Below are 25,370 nucleotides of genomic sequence, written 5' to 3' on the forward strand. Positions count from 1 at the left end.
ATATGTTAAGAATATGATTTTATTGTTGGGAGTAAATTTACAATTTGGATAGCTTACTTTGGGGAAAAAAATCCACAATTTAGAAAGTTGTTGGGATGTTAAATCTAGTAGATAGTTTGAACACACACTGTAAAACTACCCCTTGTTTTTTATAATTAGGTTGAATGCTTGGCTGTTGTCCTGAAAATCATTCCAGTTAGAACTTAGAAGTAACATGCTACTTTCAGTGCAACATCAGGTGAAGACAAGCTATTTTCAACAAATTTGTTAAACATGAAGAGAAGCACACCAAAAAATGTAGTTTTCCAATGTCAAACCAACCTTGAATCTACTTGTTAACGCCTCACCATTAATGGTGGAGCAACACATTTGATTTATCAACTTTCAGATAAGCAGATGATTTTGCATCATAGCAAGTGAAAATTCCTTGATGGTTTTGAAGGAAAAGTTCTTACAATGAAGCAATGAGTAGTATTACACTAACCCTCCATGCTAGTTTCCAGGTTTACTATAAAAATGTGCACAAACCACAAATGACAGACAACGATGATAGTGAAATTCAGTTGAAATGTGTTGGACAGTCCAATTATTAATACCCTAAAAGTTGAATTCAAGTTCCTTGTTAAGTTGTTATACACTTCAGGAGTACCAATGGAGAACAGCGGAACGTTATTGACTTATTTTGCTTCACATACTGTAGTTTACGACTGTCTTAGAAATTGTAAAAACATGGAGACCTCCATCAATCTGAAGAGTGAACATTGTCCTATAAGTTACATTTTTCATATCATCAGTTAGATTAAACCGGAAGAGGCGGAGTAGAGCAATTGAAACTATTTTAATCTGCAGGTAAGCAAAGTCCTTCCCTAGGTAAATTCGAGGGCCCGCCTGCAACCCAAGTATTTATGAGGTAACTAAAAGATGATACAAACGTTTGAATGGTCAGGTTGAAAAATTCCATTGTCGAGCCATCTTTTCTGGTCGAAACTCTTTGGCATATTTTCCCCAAATATAAGGCATCCTGCCCATGGCAAAGCCCATGTAGAATATCACATTTTCACATCCCCTTTTTTCCAGACTATAGCCATCAAGAAGAATGTCGTCCATATCTGCAGACCTCCCATTCTTGAAGTACACCAAAGAGACCACGTTACCATACTATCAAAATTCAAGAGTAATGTTTTCATGAAGCCCACTGTTAAAACTTCATAAAATAATTGTAATTACTAGAAATATAACAAATAGTAGCAAATAGTAAAATTTGTGTCCAAATTAAAAACCGATAAAGTTTCTAGATTAATTCCACAGGAACTGCAGGGTACAGCCTCAAAGTCTGTCAATGCCGCATGCAGATAATGCATTTGATCCAGTATTTCATCAGTTATATTTGCCATGAATTCATCAATGTTAAGCTTCATCATCTTGATTCTTGACACTTGTTACATCTCGCACTTCTTGCTAGGGCCGGCTCAATAGGTGATGCAATTAATGCAATCGCCTAAAGTTCCCAAATAAAAGAAGGTGTAAAAAAAAAAAAAATTATATATATATAATATATTTATCTATATATTATAAAGTTCCCAAATAAAAGAAGGTGTAAAAAAAAAAAAAATTATATATATATAATATATTTATCTATATATTTTAATTTAAAAAAAAAAATTAAGTACTTTTATTGGTCAATAAAATGCATTAAAAAGACCCAATTGTATCCTAAAATGTAGAAGATTAAAAAAGAAAAAAACAAAAATAGTCAAACTTCAGCTAACAAAATTAAATTTAGGCTGAATAGCATGTTTTCTACACAGTTGCATACTACACAGCAGCATGGGTTGCACAGTTATGCACTGCACACTGCACAAGCTGCATAGGCTGCAGAGCACAGTGGCCCACAATCATAGAACAACATTAATAATTTGATATGTATCATATCAACTCATTTGTATTATAGTGACACTAATTTATTGAACCATGTAATAAATTAATTTTTATTTGAAAAAGAAAAGATTAAGTTGATTAGATATATTAAAATTAAAATTAACAAAATCTTATTTAAGGTCTACTATGTCATAAGAAAAATTAAGTAGATTAACTATATTATCAATTGAAAAATAAATGTTAGAGGAACTTAAATACAAAAACTTAATTAGTAATTTTGCATCTCATAAAGCAAGAAAAATAGATTTTAAATAAAAAAATTCAATATATATTATTTGATTAATATTTAAATATAAAAAAGACTCCACTTAAAATTTTCGCTTAAGGCCCCCAAAGTTATTGAGCTGCCCTGCTTCTTGCACGATTTTTACTGCATTAGAGGGTTCTTACAGAGCATATAGAGTAACCATGAGACATTACTTGCACTTGTATCTTTGCCAGCAATCATAAAATTTAAATTTTGTCCCTTAGATATTGATAATTTCATTGTTTTATAATGTATTCATTGATTTTATTTTATTTTTTAAAACTCTTAGACATTAGTGTAAATTAAATTTATCAATTAACATATTCTTTCTAAAAAGCTTTCTCTGCTGTCTCCAGTTGTCCCCCCGTCCACCGCAAATATTCCCTGGCCAAAAATATCAGCCAAAATATACTTATTACACTTGTCTTTCGAATACTTATGGAAATCAATTTTTGCTATATTTAGATGAGTTTTAGAATTATATAATACTAAAAAAAACATGAGCTTATGGTTTGATTGTATATATAACATAACATATAATTGACATTTTTCTCAAAAAAAAAAAAAAAACACATATAATTGACATAGAATTTGGCAAGTATTTTAAAGAGAATATGTACTCCAACTATGGAATTTTAAAATTATCAACCCAATCAAAAGTTTTTGCTATCTACCAAAAAAAAGTTGATAAATCGTGTACTATTAATAAAAATCTACATGTTTCTCCAAAAAAAAAAAAAAAAAGTCCACTATATATAATACCACACCACTACCACACCACAGCCCACAGCAGGAAAAAAAAAAAAAACAAACAAAAAGTGCTGATCGGCGTGGGACGGCGACGGCGTGGGACGGCGACGGCGTGGGACGGCAACGGCGTGGATGGCAACGACGTGGGACGGGATGGCGTGGGCTGGGAGGGCGACGGCGTGAGCTGGGATGGCGTGGGACGGCGTGGGCTGGGACGGCGTGAGACGGCGACGGAGTGGACGGCGACGGCGTGGAGAGATGAGAGCTTGATGAGAGAGATGAGAGCCCTGATGAGAGAGATGAGAGCTTGAAGAGAGATGAGCACGGTAAGATTATTTTAATAGGAGGTTGAATAAAAAAATTAATTTTTTTTTTTAGATGTCTGCTACAGTGCACATCTATTTATAGATGTGCACTGTAGCAAATCAGCAAAAAATTTTAGGTTTGCCTCCACTGCTGCAAGGCTTTTTTGATATATTAGTGGAGCTAAAATAGCATTATAGCTTTTTAACTCCACTGCTGTGGATGCTTATGACGTGTAAATTGTATTTTTGTCTTTTAGGAGGGAAAAAAAATCAAACCAAACCAAACAGTGCCTTGGTTAGTTCTGTTTGCGGTTTTAAACGCGGCGTTTTAACCATAAGAAAATTTAAATTCGCTTCCCTCTCTCTCTCTCCAAGTCTAAACTGGGAATTCTGAATTCTCAAAATCCAAACAAACGAAAAGAAATGAAATCCCAAACCCAATCACCAAAGAAGCAATGGTCCTTGCAAGACTTCGAGATCGGAAAACCCCTCGGAAAAGGGAAATTCGGCCGAGTCTATCTCGCCAGAGAAGCCAAGGTGAACTGAAAAGTACCAATGTTGGTTTTTTTTTTTTTTTCTTTTGATTTCATTTTCTAAAAATAAGCAATCCTCTAAATCAAAGTCTATGACATGTTGGTTTTGGGCTTTTGGCAGAGCAAATACATAGTGGCGTTGAAGGTGATATTCAAAGAGCAAATAGAAAAGTACAAAATTCAGCACCAGCTCAAGAGAGAAATGGAGATTCAATCCACTCTTCGCCACCCAAATATATTGCGACTCTACGGTTGGTTCCACGACTCCGAACGCATTTTCTTGATTCTCGAATACGCTCATGGCGGCGAGCTCTATAGGGAGCTCAGAAAACGCGGATTTCTCTCTGAGAACAAAGCTGCCACTGTATTTCTCTCTCTCCCTTCTCTGTTTGTTTACTGAGAAATTGAGTGTATATGTATATAATTTTGGCATAATGGCTTGAGTGATGGTGGGGGTGGTTGTATATGTTGGGATAATTGCGGTTTGCTTCAACTATATGTGCTATGCTTTTTGTGTTGCGCATGACTGTTAATTATTACTTAATATGTTTAGTTACAACGGGTTTTCTTGTCCTTTCCTCTTATTTAATTCATTGTTTCTTGTCAAATTTAGTATCCTTATGCATATCCCTTGTGAATTATAGTACATTTTGAGCCTCGCGCAAGCGTTGGCGTTTTGTCATGAGAAAGATGTGATTCATAGAGACATCAAGCCCGAAAATCTGTTGCTTGATCATGAGGTATGCTAAAAAATCCTTCATGACATTCTTTTCTTTTTTGTCCTTTTAGTTTTATAAAGGAACCTGTTCTTTTCCTAAGTTTGGATTGATTATGTAAATGTGTATTTTTCAAGTGGATAATATTTTTGGTGTGTTGTAGTTCATTTCAAACATACAGACCATGGCTCTTGATAGTTGACTTTGTGGGGAAATTTTTTTCTGGCATGAATTGCACTATTCTTACATGACAAGTTTAGCCCAAATTCTAAGCACAGTCAATTTCAGATTTTTACCTGCCCAAAAATAAGAATCATCCAAATTTTGGTGATGCTATTTTTCTTTTAATAAGTCGGCCATGAGTATTTTTGTATGAACTTTAATTCTACTTGGGCATATCTATGGTACTAATTTATACAATAACGTAGCTACTAAGGGACCATTTGGATATAGCTTTGTTTTGTACAATGTTAAGGCAGAAATTGTGACAGTTGAGCTTATGAACAGAACAGTGTTTTTAATTCCTCTCAGCCTAAAGCTTCTGTCTATCTACACGATGAGTACACCTACTATAGGCACAAATTGGATGCATTTTCTGCACAATCTATAGCAGAAATTGCAACTGAGGTTGGACACTTGAGCTTATGAATAGGACAATTTTTTGAACTCTCTCTCTCTCTCCCTTTCTTTTCTTTTTCTTGATGGTTTCTTTTTTGTATTTGAATAAAAAGTTTCTGTAGAATTGTCAGGTGCTAGTGCTCAACTTCAAGATGCATTGCTATAGCAAGTTAACCAAATTCCAATAATAATTTATCTTTTAAGAAGCTCCAAACAGAGAGGAATTCCACATGTTCTTCTTATTTGTTCATTTGATACTTTTCTATAATTGGTTGAAAAATTTTGTAATGATTTTTTTCCCAAACCTGGACCAACATTAAATATTATTATTGAGGAAGTGAGAACTAAGTTACAGATTTTCTGTTTAATTTATAGATGCAATAGATTTGAACTTATAGTGCACCTTTTTTTTATGATTGCTCTTTATCATTAAGTCAAGACAATTAATTGTTTGACTTAGTTATTAATTATATCTGTAGGGTCGACTGAAAATTGCCGACTTTGGGTGGTCTGTACAGTCAAGAGCCAAGAGACGCACCATGTGTGGAACTTTGGATTATTTAGCACCAGAAATGGTGGAGAACAAAGCTCATGACTACGCAGTTGACAACTGGACTTTGGGTATCCTTTGCTATGAGTTCCTTTATGGTGTCCCTCCATTTGAGGCTGAGAATCAAACCGACACCTTTAGAAGGTAAGGTAGAGATAATTGTTTTAGTGTGATTACTGTGGAAGAAAAATGTACCATAAATTGTGTTATTTTTAGTTTGTTAACTTGTATTTGGCTGTACCAGGATAATGAATGTTGACCTGAGCTTTCCTTCCACCCCTTGTGTTTCTACAGAAGCCAAGGATCTCATTCTTCGAGTATGTTAGTCCGTGTCTATTGACTCTATTTTCATGTTGATATCTGGGTGTACAGGATATGCTGTATTGAATATATTTAGTTGTGTTCCTGAATATGTGATCTGAAAATATATGCAGCTTCTGGTGAAGAACTCCTCAAAAAGGCTGTCTCTTCAGAAGATCATGGAGCATCCTTGGATAGTCAAGAATGCAGATCCTACAAGTATCTGCAATAAGTAGGATTTAAACCTTCAAAGCTGATTCTGCCATGGCTTGGAGGAATCAACATGATTGAATTCTGCATCTATTGGTGTTTCTTTTTTTCCCTCTCCACTCATGAAGCAGCTTCCAAAGCTCTTCATATAACCTTCAATATTTCTTCTTATCTTAGGCTGCTTCTTGACTGAGAAACATTGACTTGCAAACCGAAGCTTTGAACTTCATGCATTATACGTTTTGTATATGATAATTCAATGTGCGTTCTTTCTCTTGCCATGGATAGGTTTGCTACTATGGATTTATATATAGAAATTAGATTACAGGTTCTAATTAATCTATTATTCCAAACGGTAATGACAAATTGTCCATGCCAGTCTATTTTGATATTTGTAATTGTTTAGTTTTTTGAATGGCTTTTATTGGTTTACAATATAGTTGCAAGGTGGATTACCGCAACCATTTTTGTTTATCATCTACAGTAACACCTATTTAGCATATTATTCTGGAAGCCAATCGTTAGCATGATAATAGTTGGCCTATTGATATGATTGTGGGCAAGACCCAGTGCAACTTCACCTAACAAGAGTTTATCAAAAATAAAAACAAAAACAAAAACAAAAAATATATATAACCTTTACCTAACAAGAAAAAAATTGTTCAAGTTTTAGTTCTGAGTTTGTCAAAAAAAATCTTAAAATTTACGTATTTGTTTAGAGTTCTTTGAGGATTCCCCAAAATGTTTATAGAGAATCTCCAGGCAACCTAGAGACAGGTTCTATTATTCGAGAATAAGAACAAAATGACCTTCACTGTTATGATCTATTTTTCTGACTAAGCAAAAATAGTATCAGCTAGCTTGTAATGGCTTAAATCAAAAGAATTCAATAAAATGAAAGACTAATGAATTCATTCATACAAGTATGGTTGGTGGTTTATACTTTTGATTGAAGAATGAATGATAATATGTATAATGCATTTCCAATTCATTTTCTTAAGCAAGCACAGCATTATGATTTCCATTGCAAAAGCATTCTAAACAAAGCTTCTCACCCCCTCACCACCTTTCACTTCCTCGTACACAGCCAACGCATTGTTCATTACTTTGGGTTTCTGTAGCAGTTTAGCCCTCTTTATTCCAGATGGGTGAGTCGATTGGATACCACCCTCTCCACCAAGCTTCCTCTCATATACTATGGGTGCCACTTGAGGGTTATACCCAGCAGATGCCGTTAACATTAGCCCAATGTAATCTGCTTCCGCTTCTCTCCTGTTAAGGAAATAAATGTAACATTGTTATGATTTGACATCACAAATAATTTTCCCATATTTTAACAACAAATTAGTGTTAAGAAAAAATCAAGATAACAAACTTTAGAATTTCACAACAATATCAATTATAGACACTGGGAATGAAATTTAAAGCACATGCATATAAGTTTTATTTGATCAATAATAAGAAAGAAAAACAAAAAAGGAATTCCATATAATAATTATCACAAGTCCCAGCATAAGAAGCTTCCAATTCATCTGCAAATGCAATTATATATCTTTACAAAAATAAAAATAAATAATAAATAAAAAGCAATATCTTAGCTTTCAAAGCTCATCCAAGTAAATAGAAATCATTCCTTTGGATTCACTAATCTATATGCAATCTCAGGAAACTAACGCCTAAGGAAGCAGGCCTCTTAACCTGTAGATAACAATTGAGTTTGGAGATACGAGTATTACAAAACAGCGTCTGTTAGTGATACTAGCGTAGCATCGTCTTTACCTATCAAATATATATATATATAGCATCCTCCTATCCTCCAAATCTGCTTAGGTAATTCTCATCAACACAATGAGGAAAGCCCTGGCTCTTATTAATTGTGGAAAGATGTTTGAGAAACTTTCTCAGTACGAGGTCATTAATTAGCAGCGTTTTTTCGAAGAACTAATTGACTATCTATGACAAAAATAAAATGTCCAGAGACTCCAGACAAACATGCAAAAGCCTAGTGTAAACTTTAATTCCTAATTTCAAATATAAAATGCAGCTTCTATCTTATTCTTTAAACCAGTTACATAGTACATACACACCATGAATTCAAAGGGAGAAAAACAAAATGCATTCAAAATGAATAGAGAATGACTTGAACTGTTAAACATGAGGATCAAGGAGAAGAAAATACCTCCTGCTCATAAAATTGGTAAACATATCTTGAAGTCTAGCAAGACCATCCACATTTCTTTTTGAAGTCGAATCACCATGAGTAGTAAGAGCATAAATAAGAGCAATCAGTGCGGAAAGCATCAAGAAAAGCCTCACAATACCTTCTGCTATATGCCTAGCCACAGCATGCCCAACCTAACCAAAAAAAGGGGGTTAATTTAAAACCAAAATGCACTATATAGTTCTCATATAGTTAAATCCAATAAAATTATGAATACTGTAATTCTAAAGAATGACCAAAACAGACCTCATGCCCAATAATAGTTGCTAACTCTGCATCATTGTCTACAACATCAAGCAACCCATTGCAAACAACAATCCTTCCACCAAGGTGACAGGAAGCATTAACTTCCGGAGTATTAAGCACATACACTTCCCAATTTCTTTGGTTCAAATGTTTAGTAGCAGGTTTCCATATAAAGTTTCGATCCCGCTTTTGGCTATGCTTAAACCCTGCTTCAGTAAGAGCATCTTTAAAACCAAAATATTGTGCCCCTCTATCTCCAAAATCTCTACTTGCACCTAAATGGCCATTGATCTTGAATTCATTTCCAAGCCTTAACCCACTGTTCATTGCAGCAATGATCTTTCTTGCTACGGATTGTACCCGAATAGTTCTAGGGTCAGACAGAGGGAGTAATTTTCCTTTGTTTTCCTTCTCAAACTCCTGCCACTGATACTCTCCTAACTTATCCTCAATGTTTTCAGTGAGAGCAAGATGAAACCTTCCTGTGTATGGGACTCTTTGTATTCTTGTACAACAAATAGTAGTACAAACCACAGAACCACCAAACAACAAAGCAACCCAAGTTCTTCTACAAAATCTCATCAATCTTTGTACGTGCATTGACCAATTCAGTGAATTCGACACTGTTCTTGCTTGGTAAAATCTCCTTGTGACGTGAAGAAAACGACATGTTTGATGAATATTACGTTGCACTCCTTCAACTCCAAGCAAACCCACAGCAGGAACCACACTAAACCTTGAAAAGTTTGAATCCAAGATTGTAGAACTATTTGGCACGAACCGGCTGTTATTAGCTGCACCAAAAGCTACATTTTTCTTTGGAAAGAAAGATGAGAGCGCGTTGAATGTGTTTAACTTGGCTTTTGCGTAAGAAAACCCCATGAATAATTACTCAAACCCTAGTGAATTGAGCAATATAATGGTGATGATACTAGTACAGCAGTACTAGTGTACTACTACTATATATACTATCTGTGAAGGAAAGATGTTACCCTGGAGATTCTTGTTGAAAAACTTGGACATCCAGCTCTAAAATTGGTTTCTTTAATGGTTGAATAAACTTAAAGACTCTGATTTTGAAGTCCAGTAGATATGAAGAAGATTAGGCTAGAAGGTATACTTGTGGAACAAGCAACATTCTGAATTGGGCCAAACGAATTCAGGCCCAATTTTATAAGAATAAGCCCGTATCAAAATTGAAATTAATGGTTGGATTTTTATTCCAATCATTTACCTTAATGAGCTGTTATTTTGTACTATTTAAAAAGGGAAAAAAGTAATAAAGCCTTATAGGTGTAATCAGAGTCCACTTCTTTCTTTTTTTTCCCCCTAGGCCACACTACTTGAACAATTGCAGATATGGTGGAGGATAATCTTCTTTTGCCTAAAACTTCATTTTTATGTCTATGGACTATGGTCTATGGGTGTATGGCCTGTGTGTTACAACTTAAAAAAGCTCCTTAACTTTTTCTATAAAAAAAAATAAAAAAAATAAAAAAAAAAAAAAAACCTCCTTAAAGGACTTTAAGAACTTTTTACTAAAAGTTGTCACCCGTTTCATAATTTTATTAAGATTGCCTTTGTTTTGACACAAAACGTTTTCTGAAAAAAAATATATATATATATATATATATATTTCAGGAAAATAACTTGTTTTCTGGTGTTTGGTTTGTGTTGGATTATTTTTATAAAATATTATAATTATTTTAATATTGATTAAATGCTCAATTAAGTGAATTGATGAAATCAATTTTTATCTGTTAATGGCTATATCGCTTTCTTTGCTAAATTTTTTTTTTTGGTTGAGAATACTAAGTATTTAAAATACACACACACGGGAAGAAAAGAGAAGGTCTTAAAGAAACTGCCAGCAATATATATCCAAAAAAGCCTAACTTTCTTTGCAAAATAGAGACCTCATTCGGATGTGATGTACAAAACAAACTATGATGGGGTTGTGTTCAGTGAATCGGGAGAAGTAGGTATCGGGGTCGTAGTTCAGGATGCTAAAGGTGAGGTAATTGTGGCATTAGCTGAAAAAATCACTTACCCGGGTTCAGTGGAGATGTTGGAAGCCTTAGCTGTAAGAAGGGCTGCAAAATTTATTGTTGAATTGGGTATCTCTTTTTCTGAATTTGAAGGAGACTTAGAGGTGGTGTGCAGTGCGTTGAGGATAACAAATTGGGGTCACCCGTCCATTGGTCATATTGTCAAAGACACTTTGTCTATTGTTGGTTCGCTTAGAACTTTTTCTTTCTCTCATACTAAGCGCAGGGTAATTGTGTAGCTTATACTTTGGCTAAGAGAGCAATAGTTTCATTTCCTTTACTAGTGTGGATGGAGCATGTTCCATCTGACATACATTAACTTGTTATTTTAGATTCTTCAACTACTTAATAAAAGTTTTTGGTGTTGATTCTCCAAAAAAAAAAAAAAGTTGAAATTCAATTGTGCTAACATAGGAGACATCTCTATTTTCCCCCGGAGGAATCCTTAGAATTACTATCTCTTAGCTTTCAATTTGCCTCTGACCATCAAATGAAATGTAAATAACCTATCCTCCTCTCTTTGAAACAAGTGGTGCTTCTAGTTTTGTCAGTGCTTGAAACAATTTTGTCTTCTCCATATTACTATGTCTCTAGAGTCAATAATTTTATATTAGGAAGTACTAATCTCAATCACTTGCTGCCATTACTCTTCAGTTTTCTGTTGAGTCTATCCTATAGGGGTACTCAAATTGGATCGGTGATCAATTTCTAGGTTTCGTTGTAAACCTAATTGTTTTCTTCCAATTACGTAAATCAATAGTTCTAAAATAAATTTATTGACTAAATGAACGTTTTTAGTGGCTTAATAATGTATAATAGCAATATTCCCTTGTCAAATATCTTTCCTTAGAAAATGTTTCCTTTCAAATGTTCTGACCTTTTAATTTATGAGAAATTCAACAACGTTCAAATATCCTTAAATATACTTTCTCAAAATGTGTAAATATATTTATATCCTTAAATACAGTTTCATTTTGGTACGAATTCTTTGGGCTATAAACAGATTTCATGTCTTGCCAATAAAAGTAAGAAAAGATAGAAAGAAAGAGAGTGCATTTCTTCTATTTCAAATACTTCCTAAGTTTATTGTTAGTTCTCTTCTGAACTTTTCCTTCTTTCAAGGGCAATTCAGTTGCTCATGCTTTAGTTAGGTAAGTTAGGCTTTCTTTTCCTTTGTTAGTTTGGATGGAGTATATTCTTATAGCCATTTTAACTTTCTTATAATCTCTTTTTTTTAATAAACGCATCTCTGTATTGAGTATCAAAAAAAAAAAAAACTTATTTGTCTATTTCTTCTTACTTGAAAATAAAAATAAAATATTTTCTTCTTAACTCTATATTTTGGTAAAAGAAAGTATTAGTGAGACATTCAAATCCTAAATATTGTGTAGGCTTGTAAGCACTGGCGAAGCCAAGGGGGCCATGGCCCCCTTGAGTTTTTAATTTTCTATTAGTACTTCTCTAAAATATTAACCATATCTTCTCTAATATATATATATATATATATATATTAACCATATCTTCTAATGAAAAAAAAAAATCATTACCAATATATGGCCCACTCCTCCGACTGAGGCCCTTCTGGAGTTCAAATACAAAACCCCTCTCTCCTTAAACAAAATCCCTAAATTGCAAATAAATAAACCCAAATCTGTCTTTTTCAACCAATTCCTAATCACCAATTACAAAGAAAATAATCCCAAATTTGTCTTACGGTTTCCCATTGTGCCACCATCTCCTTGTTGCCTCCTTTACTTGAGGAGCCGCTTGCAAGGCATCTCGCCAAATAGTCCACACTCACCAGCAGCTCACCACTAGTACTTCTCCCTCTCTCTCTAATCACTACAATAATGTTGATTGTATTTGTGTAGCTTTTATAGGCCAAAATTGGGAATTGATCCTTATTTGCCAAACAATATATTAGTAGGCACTGTTTTGAAAGTATATGTCATACTAACATCTTGAGTCTAAAAGACTCGATTTAGGGCCTATAAATCGAGTCTCAAAGACTTAGTTTTAGTGTTCTGATCACGTTTGATTTGGCATTTTTTCCACGTGGCGCCTAGAAATTGAGTCTCTAAGACTCGATTTATAAGCTGACCCTTTACAAATCAAGTAAAATGTTTTAAACCTACATCTCTCCTCTCTCACCGCTCTCTCTTTTCTTTCCTCTTCACCATTCTACCTCCATCTTGCCTCTTTTACCTTTCAACCTCCATCAAATTAGGCTACGGGTAAGATCAGGCCCTCTCTCACTACTCTCTCTTTTCTTTCCTTTTCACCATTCTCCCCCTCTCTCCTCTCTCACCTAATCTGCAATCCTTTTTTTTTTTTTAAATCTGGGTTTGCGGATCTAGGCGATGGGAGTGGTTGCTGATCGGTGGTTGTGGTGATGGATCCAGGCAGTAGTGGTTGCTGAGTGATGGTTTTGACGCTTGTTCTTCTTTAGGGTTGCTATTTTTTTCTTTTTCTTTTTTGGTTAGTGGTTGCTGGGGTGTATGTGGTGGTGGGGTGATGGGTCAGTTTTGATTTTGGGTAGGTGGGTTAGGAGTGGTGGCTGGCTAGGCTTGGATGAAATGATTGGATGAAATTGGTGGCTCGGTTGGGAGTGGTAGACGAAGTGGTGGCCAGATCATTTTTGGGTTTGCCACTGTGGGCCTACGTTTTGCTCACCGTAGATTTGCCGCTGTGGATCTGGTCTTGCTCACCTTTGGGTGTTTTTTTCTTTTCTTTTTTGTGGTGGTTTTTGCTCAGTCATGATCTTCTACAAACCCCATGGTGGTGAGTGGATTTGATGTGGGATAGGCAAAATGTGGATTTTGGTGGTTGTTGATGTTTGTGGTGAATGGTGATGGTGAGTCATTTTTTGTGGGGTGGGGTGGGGGGAATGGTTTGTACATGAGAGAGCTAAACATGTGTGTAAGGAGGTTGAAGTTGCAAGCTTAAAACATTTTACTTGATTGGCTTATAAATCGAGTCTCAGAGACTCAATTTCCAGATGGACGCCACATGGAAAAAAGGCCAAATCAGACGTGATCAAAACACTGAAACCGAGTCTTTGAGACTCGATTTAGCTTTTAGACTCCAGATGTTAGTAAAAAATATAGTTTTGTAATAATGCCTACTAATTATATTGTTTGGCAAACAGGGTTAATTCCTAATTTTGGCCAACTTTTATATAATATATAATGTACGGCTGTCATGAATGAATGAGTGAGTGACTTTTACTTTCTATTTACCATTGAATGAGTGGCCTATATTCGAATAGTCACTGTTGATATGATATTTTGATTATAAAATATAAAAGTGTTGATTGTTGAAATATAACTTATATTTTATAGTAATACTTTTTCTTTTTTTTTATATATGGAGTTATTATTTGCTTAATAGTTGAAGGTACTAAGATAAAGTTTTCTCTTAATAAACCTAGTTTATATTTTGCTGATCACAAATTGTAAGTAACTCATTTATAATTGATGCAAAGTAGGAAAAATGTTCAATATTTAGAAACTAGTGTTCAATCCTTTGTCTCAATTGTTAAATCTTTAGATATTTGAACTCTCTAGAAGGGCTTAAATGTTTATTATTACTCTTGTAGTTGCAACCATTTCTACCGAATGTGTATTTTCAACCATGAAACTTGTCAAATTGAAATTTTGTAACAAGAGAGATATGAGTTTTTTTTAGTGATTGTTTAAATGTGTACATAAAAAAGTGTTTTTTTAGAAAATTTAGTACCGTGAAGGAACTAATGACACAAATTTAATCTGTTAAAGTTAACTTATAAATCAAGTATATTTTTTCTTTTTACATAAGGTTTTTGTTATAGTCATCTTGGTCCCCCCGGAAAGATTTTCAGGCTCCACCACTGCTTGTAAGGATAATCAGCAATGTAGCTAGACTATTGTATTCTAAGGACAACGTGCAGAAATTATTTTGTCTACTACATCAGATAAATCCGTAGATGGCACGTATTGTGTGACTTAGTCTGCTCCTCAACTCTGCCACCTCTATTAGTATTTTCATTTTGAACAAATTTCATGTAAAAATTAGGTAATATCTCTCCTTTATTTCCAAATATATAAAATAAATAATTAGATGATAAAAGTTAAAAAACTAAATTCACAAGATACATAACTAAAATCAATATAATCAATGTCGGGGACGTTTTGCGACAAGGGCCAAAAATGCGAGAACGGCCCAAATCTCTCATTGGGTTCTTTAGAGGTGTTTATTGTGGAGAATCAAGCCCAAAATTCCAAATGTATAATGAACAAAAGGCTAATGGTGCTTTGACAAGAGAGAATCAAAATGCTAATAACAAAAGTGTAGAAAAAGCATAAAAATATAACAGGCCTAAAACTTCGACCCACAGTCACCAAGAAAAGGAATTGAGAGAGGTTGTGAGGACCCCTATACCCATATTTCCACCCCTAAGATCCAGAATTGTGAGAATGTTTCCTGGCTCAGTGGGTTTTTGCTCTTAAGTTTCAGCTCTATGGGGAAAACGTGGTTCAACAGGTCTGAAACTTCGACCCACAATCACCGAGAAGAGAAAATTGAGAGAGGTTGTGAGGAAGAGAGGGAAGGTTCCCCTGTACCCATATTTCCACCCCCAAGGTTCGAAATTGTAAGATTGTTAACTAGCTGAATGGGCTTTTGCTTTGAAATTTCTGGTCTCTAGGTAGAACGTGGTTGGTCCGATTTTGAATCTGATTAGGGCCTTTTGTATTGAACTTGGGGTGCTCTAAGTGACTAGTTTTTGGTCAATAGAAGAGGCTTTGAACCCCAAGGTCTCAATCAAAGAGGTTATGGTCAGATTTGCTTTAATTGGGTAAGAGAGTTGGCTTGCTTTTTACATAATTTTGGAAATAAAGTGGCTGGCTCCATTCTCTATTCTTTCCTTGTCATTGTAGGCTTTTGACAGCTACATTTGGCTACAATAGGCTAGCTAATTAGTTTAAGGTCAACTGTGTTTTTTTGGGTGAAAAAGAAAATATTGTAGCAAAATTAGGTTAGGGCAAAAACTTTGGGCCACAGTCACCCAGGGCATAAAAGCTTTTTTGAAGTGAAAATTTTGGATACAAGACCTTCTCCATAAGCCTGAGGTACTACCAGCGTCCCTTGCCCACTTGATAGCACACATGGGCTGGGTTCATGCAAAAGGTTCGAAAGGAACCAACCCATATCCTCCAAACCACACTTTCTCAATTTCTCCATAAGTTGCATGGGCTTGGGCCATGCTTAAAATAATAAAATACAATATAATACATGAATTGAGCCTACAAGAAAGTCGAGCTTGTTTGAATCGGGCTTGTACAAAATGTGTCGCGAAAATGGGTATCAACAATCAACATAAAAATATGTTTTTATTTTCAGTAAGACATACCCGGTACATCCATAATTACATCATAAGCTAGGGAAGTTCATGTTCAAATACACCACTTAAACCTAGTTAAACATAAGCAAAATACACAAATTATCACAATACTATACATAACCATAAACCATGATATTACCATCCAAGTTCTAATACATAACCATTCCAAATGTGTGTTTGGATAGCAAGATTTGAGTCTATGAATTTAGATTTGAGTAATTAAAACTCAAAAATACCTTGTTTGGAGTTTTAAAAGATCAAGGATTTGAATTTGACCAAATCCACCAACCTTTAAAATCCTTAGATTTTAAATGATATCTAAATTTAATGAATCTAATTTATCTTATAAAAAAAAAAAAAAAAACTATTGATTTAAAATCCTTCCAAACTCAACCTCAAAATTGTTCCATATCATGATACTGCCATCCAAGTAAATATATAACCATTCCAAAGCAAAAATTGTTCCATAACCATGATACTACCATTAAAAGTCTAATACACCATTCCAAAACAAGAATATTGTTATATATCCAAAACACTACATATCATGGGTTTCACTAATCACTACCCTTGCTGAAGAAATTATCCAAGCAAAGCTTTCGAAACTTAGCATTCTTAACCAAAAATGCCCTTTTCATTACCAGCCTATTGGTGTTAAAGGAACTTGCAAACATAGTTTCATCAATCCCCTCCATGAACAATAATATGAATAGTGCATCTCCTGTTCGTTTTCTTAAGCAAGCAAAGCATTATGATTTCTATTACAAAAGCATCCTAGACAAAGCTTCTCACCCCCTCACCAGCTTTCACTTCCTTGTACACAGCCAACGCTTTGTTCATTACTTCTGCTTTATTTAGCAGTTCAGCCCTCTTAATACAAGATGGGTGAGTTGAATTGATACCGCCTTCACCACCAAGATTCCTCAGGTTTCTATTATATATTCTGGGTGCCACTTTAGGGTTATATCCAGCAGATGCCATTAACATTAATCCAATATAATCTGCTTCCTCTTCCCTCCTGTGAAGGAAATCAAATGTAACATTATTACAATTTGACATGACAAATAATTATCCCAACTTTTAACTACAAATTACTGTGAAGAAAATTCAAGTTAACAGAATTTAGAATTTCACAACAATATCAATTATGGACACCAAGAAAGAAACTTCAAGCACATGCATTTAGGTTTTGTTTGAACAATAATAAAGAAAAAGAAATAAGAATTCCATATAATAATTATGACAAGTCCACAGCATAAGAAGGTTCCAAATCATTTGAAAATCCAAATAGATCTTTTTTAAAATAAAAATGAAAAAGAAAGAAATATCTTAGCTTTTAACGCTCATTCAAGTGAATTGAAATCCTTTCTTTGGATTCACAAATCCATATGCAATCTCAAGTAATTAACGCCTAAGGAAGCAGCCCCTTTCAACTTGTAGATAACAATTGGGATTGGAATCTTTGGATATGAATATACCAAACAGTGTCTGCTAGTGACACTAATATAGCATTCTCCTGTCCTCCCAATCTGCTTTGTTAATACCCATCAACACAATGAGGAAAGCCCTGGCCATTATTGACCAAGGGCCCCTTCAGTAATAATAATGGAAAGATCATAGGAGTATTTGAGAAACTTTCTCAATACAAGGTCGTTAATTAGCAGCGTTATTTGAAGAACTAATTGATGATCTATGATGAAGAAAAAAAAAAAGACCAAACAAACATGCAAAAGCCTTGTGTAAACTTTAATTCCTACTTTCAAATATGAAATGCAGCTTATGAAAAAGCACAAGGATCTTGAGGAAGAAATAGAGTGCTAGAGAGAGAATTGAAGTTGAAGAAAATATTGATTTCAACTGAATAATGAATCTATACCAACTCTGTGCCTAAATACCAAAACAGAGGAAAGAAAAATATCCCAAAATACACGGGAGACAGTTATGGCACGTGTGTCAGTTAGTTACATCACGTGTGAACATTTGCTACTTAAATATACTGTAAACTACATGTAGCTTTAGACACTAAAAACACAAAACTACATCAATAAGACTACACTGGTGTCGTTTAGTCTAAAACATTATTTCTTCGTTCCTTTCTTCTTTTGCTTTATCTCTTTTCTTTCTTTCTGATGTGAGTTACAATCTTGATACTCCCCCTCAAGATGAGAACCTGGATTGTGAATATTCACAATACTCATCTTGGTAAGTAGTGCTTTCAATTGTTGACCACTAAGAGCCTTTATGAGAAGATCAGCTAGCTGTGAATGAGTAGGAGTAAAGAACAATCGGATCACCTTATCTTGAACCTTATCTCTGACCAAGTGACAATCAATTTCTATATGCTTGGTTCGTTCATGAAACACAGGGTTCTCACCAATATATACGGCTGCTTGATTATCACAGAAAAGCATAGCAAGTCTTGAATGAAATGCTTCTAAATCCTTTAACAAAGCTAGAATCCAAGTTATTTCAAATGTAGTCACTGTCATGGCTCTATATTCTGCCCCAGCAGAGGATCTAGAGACTATAGATTGCTTCTTGGTCTTCCATGAAATTAAGGAATCTCCTAAGAAACTGCAAAATCCAGTGGTGGATCTTCTGGTGTCAATACAAGATGCCCAATCTACATCTGTGTATGCCTTTAAATGCAAGTCTGACTTGGATGACAAAAGAATACCTTGACTAGGACTTCCTTTAAGATATTGCAACACTTTGTAAGCTACATCCAAATGAGGTTTTCGGGGTTTGGACATAAATTGACTCAATTTTTGTACTGAGTAACTAATGTCTACTCTGGTTATGGTGAGATACAACAATCTCCCTACTAATCTCCTGTAAACACTAGGGTCAGGTAGCAACTCCCCACAAAACTTGCTTAACTTCAAATTTTGTTCTATAGGAACCTTGCTAGGTTTGCAACCTGTCATCCCAGCATCTTTAAGTATTTCCAAGGCATATTTCCTTTGGCACAAAGAAATGCCTTGTTCTGATCTGGCCACTTCAAGACCAAGGAAAAATTTCAGGTTTCCAAGATCTTTCAGCTTGAATTCTTGATCCAAGAACACCTTTAGTTCTTCAATAGCATGAAGATCATTGCTGGCAATAAGGATGTCATCAACATACACCAATAGAGCTATAAAAGACTGATTAAACTTCTTTGTAAACAATGAGTAATCTGACTTGGACTGTTTGAAACCACACTTCAAAATGGTAGATGAAATCTTGGAGTACCATTGTCTTAAGGCCTGCTTAAGTCCATACAATGACTTATTAAGCTTGCATACCAAATGCTCCCCCTTCCTGTGAAAACCCTGAGGTAGGTGCATGTAAACTTCCTCATGGAGATTACCATGGAGGAAAGCATTGTTTACATCAAGTCGAAGAAGGTGCCAACCCCTTACAGCAGCAATGGCAAGCAAAGTCTTAACTGAAGTCATCTTTGCCATAGGAAAGAAAGTGTCTGTGAAGTCCAAACCCTCTTGTTGGGTGAATCCTTTGGCCACAAGTCTTGCTTTGTACCTCTCCACTGTCCCATCAGCCTTATACTTGATTTTATAAACCCATTTACACCCAATTGCCTTTTTGTAAGGAGGTAAAGAAGTGAGGGTCCATGTCTGATTTGATTCCAATGCTGTAATCTCATCAGCCATAGCATTCTGCCACTTAGGATCTTTGACAACCTCAGAATAAGATTTTGGCTCAGAAATGGCAGTGATTAGAGAACAAAAATGGGCATAAGAGGGTGACAAACCAAAAGAAGTAAGATAATCTAATAAAGGATATATAGTACCTGACAAGGAGGAGGTGGAACCAGACTTGATGGCTGGACTAGAATGGTCAAACTAACCATGAAAAACATTACTGCATTTATAATCTTGCAAATAAGCAGGGGCTTTACTGATTCTAGTAGATTTCCTTAAGGATGGAATGGACGTAGGAATAGAAATAGGAATAGAATCAGGAATGGAAACAGGTATAGATGAAATAGCAGTGGAATCAGGAGTGGAATCAGGTATGAGGTTTGCAGAATTAGTAGGAGTAGGAGAAGGAGTAGATGCAGATGTATAACTAGATAAATCTGAAGTAATGGGAGGGAAATGTAAGTCAGAAGTAGACTGAGCAAGTGAAGAATGAGGAGTATTGACAGGAGTAATAGGGTGTGAAACAGAAGGTAAATGATCAGTATAAAGATCTAGGGAAGGAAAAATATGAGGCAAAGTAATGGTAGAATGAGGTGAAGAAGAATATGTGGAAAATATAAAAAGAAAAACAATTTCATGGAAAAGAACATCCCTAGAAACAAAAATCTTCTTGGTTGCTAAGTCAAGCACCTTAAAACCTTTAACTCCATAAGGATAACCCAGAAAAACACAAGGTAAAGATCTAGGATGAAACTTAGATCTATTGTGGGACAAGGTAGAAGCAAAACAAAGGCAGTCAAACACTTTTAGATGATCATAGGAAGGAGTTTTGTTGTAAAGCTTCTCAAAAGGTGTTTTGTTGCCTAGAATAGAAGAAGGTAATCTATTTATAATATACACAGCAGTTAAAACACACTCCCCCCAAAAGGTAAGAGGCATATTGGACTGAAATTTTAAAGCTATTGCAATGCTCAATATGTGTTGGTGTTTCCTCTCCACAACTGAATTCTATTGTGGAGTGGCTACACATGAATGCTGATGTAGAATACCATAATGAGCATAAAATTCTGTTAGAGTAAACTCTTGAGCATTATCAGTCATAATAGCCTTGATTTTAGTGTTAAACTGTGTGGATATCATTTTGAAAAAGGAAATCAACAAGGGTCCGGTTTCTGATTTAGTTTTCATAAGGTACACCCATGTGGATCTAGTGGCATCATCAACAATGGAAAGAAAATATCGAAAGCCATCATGAGTGGACTTAGCAAAATGGCCCCATACATCACAATGAATAAGATCAAATGCAGATTCAGATATAGGATTAAAGAAAGGAAAGGGAAAACGTTTTTGTTTTGCAATGGGGCAAAGAGTACAAGTTTTATTGCTATGAACACTGCTTACGTCAGGAATACAGCCATATAAAACCTGAAGTTTGGCATCTGAAGCATGTCCTAGTCTAAGATGCCAAAGAAATGGCTTGGTTATGACAGGAACTTTAGAAACATTATTGACAAAAGTACTAAAGACAGAATCCAAAATGGAAGATGCTGCAGAATCTGTTTTGCAAGGAGTTGTAGATAGCAAGTAGAGGTTGTTATGTAGTTTACCCACTCCAATCGTTTTCCAACAAGAAAGGTCCTGTATAAAACACAAATTGGACAAGAAAACAAAGCAACAGGACAAGCTTTTTGTCAATTGACTCACTGAGATCAAATTGAAAGTGAAAGTAGGAACACATAACACATTTTCAAGAACAAGACTAGCTGTAACTTGAATGGTGTCAATGTGTGTGACAACAACTCTTTCACCATTAGGTAATTGAAAAAAGGATGAAATGCAACTTACGATTTTAGAGAAAAGTTTAACAGAATGAACAATGTGATCTATTGCCCTAGTGTCAAGAACCCAAGTTTGCTTACCAAAAATTGTTTTATTGGCTGGATTTGTGGCAAAAATGGAGTGTTGCATATTCAAGCAAACAGAATCTTGTAAAGAGGCACAAAGATTACCTGAAATAGCAGAATTGGCTGTAGCAACAGCATCATTAGAAGCACCAGAAGTGGATGCATGAGTGCTTAGTAGGGAAAGCAACTATTGATACTGCTCTGAAGTAAAAGGAAAGGCATTACTCTGATGCACGAACTCAAAATGACCTTGATCATCATCAACCATAACCTGATTAGCCTTGGCAATCCTTTCTTTTTGCTTGTAACCAGGAGGAAATCCAACAAGCTTGTAACATTTTTCCATGATGTGACCAAGCTTTCCACAATAGCTGCACATAGGTCTTCCTTTGCCAACATTCCCTTTGAAATTCCTGTCATTACTGTTGTTTGAAGAAGAACCTTGATTGAAAACTTGGTTCTTAACAGCAAGTACAGCCGATTCAACAGAAGGAGCACCATTAAAGGTTGAAAACCTTTGCCTTTCTTCCTAGATTACCAACGAGAAAGCCTTATCTATTGATGGAACAGGCTCCATCAGAATGATTTGATTCTTGACTTGTGAATAGCAATCATTCAATCCGTTGAGAAACTGCATGATTGAATCTTGATGATAAAGATGTGCAATCTTATCATTTACTCCACAAGTGCATTTGCCACATGAACAACTTGGTAAAGGCCTGAGATTCAACAATTGATCCCAAGTAGCTTGAAGATCAGTGAAAAAGATTGTCACTGTGGAATCTCCTTGCATTATAGTGGAGATTTGCTTCTAGAGTTGAGAAATTCTAGGTCCATTGGCTTGTAGGAAGCGAATCTTGAGTGCATTCCACACTGCAAAAGCTGTGTCTCTATAAATGACACTAGCTTTGATGTGAGGTGAAACAAAATTCAAGATCCAAGATGAGATCATTGAATTGCATTTTGACTAGGCTTGCTTCTCGAACGGTGTGACTGCCATTGAAGCAGTGATGAAGCCATCAACAAAACCAAGTTCACTCTTAGCATCCAAAGCCATTATCATCGCTCTAGACCAAGTTGGATAGTTATCCTCAGTCAAGTGTTGAGCAACGAGGATCACACCAGGAGATTCACCATGATGCATGAAGAATGGATTGCGAGGATCTTCCATTGGAGAGAGCTCGCGATGTGAAGAGTTAGATGAGGTAGTTTCAGTGTTTGACGCCATTGATAAAGGCTCAAGCTCTGATACGATATGAAAAAGCACAAGGATCTTGAGGAAGAAACAGAGTGCTAAAGAGAGAATTGAAGTTGAAGAAAATATTGATTTCAACTGAATAATGAATATGTACCAACTCTGTGCCTAAATACCAAAACAGAGGAAAGAAAAATATCCCAAAATACACGGAGACAGTTATGGCACGTGTGTCAATTAGTTACCTCACGTGTAAATATTTGCTACTTAAATATATTGTAAACTACATGTAGTTTTAGACACTAAAAACACAAAACTACATCAATAAGACTACATTGGTGTCGTTTAGTCTAAAACATTATTTCTTCATTCCTTTCTTCTTTTGCTTTATCTCTTTTCTTTCTTTCTGATGTGAGTTACAATCTTGATATAGCTTCTATCTATCTTATTCTTTAAAACGTTGCATACAGACCACAAATTCAAAGGGGGAGGGAAAAAAAAAAGAATTCATTCAAAATTGTCAGAGAATGATTTAAACATGAGGATTTTGATCAGAAGAAAATACCTCTTGCTTATAAAATTCTTAAACATTCCCCAAAGTTTTGCAGGACCATCCGGATATCTTCTTGAAGTTGAATTGCCAACATTAAGAATAGCAAAAATAACAAGAATTAGAGCAATGAGAACCCAGACAAAATCCATCATAAAACGTTCTGAGCTATGCCTAGCCACAACATGCCCAATCTATCCACACAAAAAGGGGTAAATTAATTTAAAACCAAAATGCACTAAATAGTTCTCAAATAGTAAAATCCAATAGAGGAATGAATACTGTATTTCTAAAGAAAATGACCAAATTATACCTCATGCGCAATAATAATTGCCAACTCTGCATCATGGCATAGAATCTCAAGCAACCCCTTGTGAACAACAATCCCTCGACCAAAGAAGCATACGGCATTAATTTCCAAAGTATCCATCACATAGACTTCCCAATCTCTTTGGTTCAAAAATTTAGTAGTAGGTTTCATATATAAGTTCTGTTTGAATACAACTTATTTTGCTGAAAATTGAAAATCGAAAACTAAAAACACAATAGCAAAATAATTTTTATATGGGTGAATAATATCGTATATAAAGTAGTTGTAGGTCCCGTGAACCGTGCATAAATAGTACAGTGTAAACAGTGATGAACAGTTTCAATCTCGCTTTTGTCCCTGCATAAACCCTTGTTCAGCCTTATCCCCTTCAGATTTTGGTGCCAACAACGACCCTTTATCTCCAAAATCTCTACTAGCATATAAATGGCCATTGATCGTGAACTCATCTCCAGCCCTTAACCCGCTATTCATTGCTATAATGATCTTTGTAGCTATAGATTGTACCCGAATAGTCCGAGGGTCTGATAGAGGGAGTAATTTCCCTTTGTGTTCCTCCTCAAACTTCTGCCACCCAATATCTCCTAAGGCCTAACAGATCATCCAACATTTCAACGAGAGAAAGATGGAACCTTCCTGAGTATAGGACTCTTTGTATTCTTGCACCACAAATAGCAATAACAAACATAGCACCAAACACCAAACTAAAGCTACATATTCTCCCACAAAATCCCATCAATCTTTGTAAGCGCATTGACCAATTTAGTGACTTTGGCTCTGTTTTTGCATGGCAAAATCTCTTTGTGGTGTGAAGAAAACAATGTGTATGATTAATATTATGCTGCAACCTTCCAACTCCAACCAAACCCACAACAGGAACCACACTATACCTAGTAAACTTTGAACTCAAAATTGTAGAACAATGTGGCATGAACAAGCTGTTTTTAGTTGCCCCAACAGCTACAATTTTTTTTTTTTTTGGAACATAAAGATGAGAACGTGTTGGTTGTGATCAATTTGGATTTTATGTAAGAAAAAGCCATAAGAATAATTACTTGAACTCTAGCAAATTAAGCAATTTGTTATGGTGATACTTGTAACTTGCTAGTAACTACTACTATACAATTTATCTGTGAAGGAAAGATCAAAGATGGTACCTAAATTCTTTGAGAGTTCCTGCTTGCTTGTTGACTAAAAATGGTTTCTTTACTTGCATCGTATACGAGAACAATCTGATATTCTACCCTATGTTTCAGGGTTTTCAGGTGTCTAAGAGTGAAATGGTTTAGTTATTAGACACCATTTCATTTTATATATATGAAAAAAATATATGACCACATCTTTTGTGCTACAATTTTACTATAATTCTTGTATATGCTATATTTTAGCATCAAAGTACAACAATAGCCCATTACCCAGTCTTGCAATTGGAAAAAGATTTGCAATTGTGTTATAATACCATCCTAAATTTATGATGGTACTAATACTATAGCTCACTTGCAAAATTAAAATAATGTTTTTTATTCATTCACCTGAAAAGCATCTTCCTCTTTCTCTTTCTCCCTGACTCGCCACAAAATTAAAATACTATTTTATATTGTTTTGGGTTATATATTTTATTGTATAGATGTATTATTTTAATGTGTTGTATAGAAATATAGAAGTTGAGATGTTGAGTTTGTTGTAAAAT

The 25,370-nt window shown here is 35.1% G+C and overlaps 3 protein-coding genes across 4 annotated transcripts; 2 read left to right on the plus strand and 1 right to left on the minus strand.

Moving 5' to 3' along the window:
• The first annotated feature begins 3,580 nt into the window (after nucleotides 1-3,580).
• Nucleotides 3,581-6,550, plus strand: LOC112008885 (serine/threonine-protein kinase Aurora-3). Of its 2 annotated transcripts, none has more exons than XM_024041248.2 (6): nucleotides 3,581-3,777; nucleotides 3,895-4,137; nucleotides 4,418-4,513; nucleotides 5,626-5,801; nucleotides 5,902-5,974; nucleotides 6,092-6,550. In XM_024041248.2, the coding sequence occupies exons 1-6, from the start codon at nucleotides 3,664-3,666 to the stop codon at nucleotides 6,191-6,193; spliced, it is 804 nt and encodes a 267-aa protein (XP_023897016.1). In that variant the 5' UTR covers nucleotides 3,581-3,663; the 3' UTR covers nucleotides 6,194-6,550. The 2 variants fall into 2 exon arrangements, with proteins under 2 accessions (XP_023897016.1, XP_023897013.1); XM_024041245.2 differs by having other exon boundaries at nucleotides 3,582-3,777; nucleotides 5,587-5,801.
• A 654-nt stretch (nucleotides 6,551-7,204) lies between these two features.
• On the minus strand, nucleotides 7,205-9,516 carry LOC112008873 (mitochondrial metalloendopeptidase OMA1). Its single transcript, XM_024041234.2, has 3 exons — nucleotides 8,635-9,516; nucleotides 8,347-8,522; nucleotides 7,205-7,439 (listed from the first exon to the last, which is right to left on the minus strand). The coding sequence occupies exons 1-3, from the start codon at nucleotides 9,514-9,516 to the stop codon at nucleotides 7,205-7,207; spliced, it is 1,293 nt and encodes a 430-aa protein (XP_023897002.2).
• Nucleotides 9,517-10,564: 1,048 nt separating this feature from the next.
• Nucleotides 10,565-10,921, plus strand: LOC112008874 (uncharacterized). Its single transcript, XM_024041235.2, has one exon. The coding sequence runs from the start codon at nucleotides 10,565-10,567 to the stop codon at nucleotides 10,919-10,921; it is 357 nt and encodes a 118-aa protein (XP_023897003.2).
• Nucleotides 10,922-25,370: the final 14,449 nt, after the last annotated feature.

The sequence above is a fragment of the Quercus suber genome, unplaced genomic scaffold (assembly GCF_002906115.3).
Source record: "Quercus suber isolate HL8 unplaced genomic scaffold, Cork oak 2.0 scaffold_144, whole genome shotgun sequence".
Taxonomy (NCBI): domain Eukaryota; kingdom Viridiplantae; phylum Streptophyta; class Magnoliopsida; order Fagales; family Fagaceae; genus Quercus; species Quercus suber.

Excerpts from the sequence above, each read along its gene's own strand:
- LOC112008885 (XM_024041245.2), top strand. The coding sequence starts at position 3,664 with ATGAAATCCCAAACCCAATCACCAAAGAAGCAATGGTCCTTGCAAGAC. Across the intron at positions 3,778-3,894 it reads ATCTCGCCAGAGAAGCCAAG|AGCAAATACATAGTGGCGTT; the intron begins GTGAACTGAAAA and ends GGCTTTTGGCAG. Across the intron at positions 5,802-5,901 it reads CAAACCGACACCTTTAGAAG|GATAATGAATGTTGACCTGA; the intron begins GTAAGGTAGAGA and ends TGGCTGTACCAG.
- LOC112008873 (XM_024041234.2), bottom strand. The coding sequence starts at position 9,516 with ATGGGGTTTTCTTACGCAAAAGCCAAGTTAAACACATTCAACGCGCTC. Across the intron at positions 8,523-8,634 it reads CAACTATTATTGGGCATGAG|GTTGGGCATGCTGTGGCTAG; the intron begins GTCTGTTTTGGT and ends TTTTTTGGTTAG. Across the intron at positions 7,440-8,346 it reads ACCAATTTTATGAGCAGGAG|GAGAGAAGCGGAAGCAGATT; the intron begins GTATTTTCTTCT and ends TTTCCTTAACAG.
- LOC112008874 (XM_024041235.2), top strand. The coding sequence starts at position 10,565 with ATGTACAAAACAAACTATGATGGGGTTGTGTTCAGTGAATCGGGAGAA.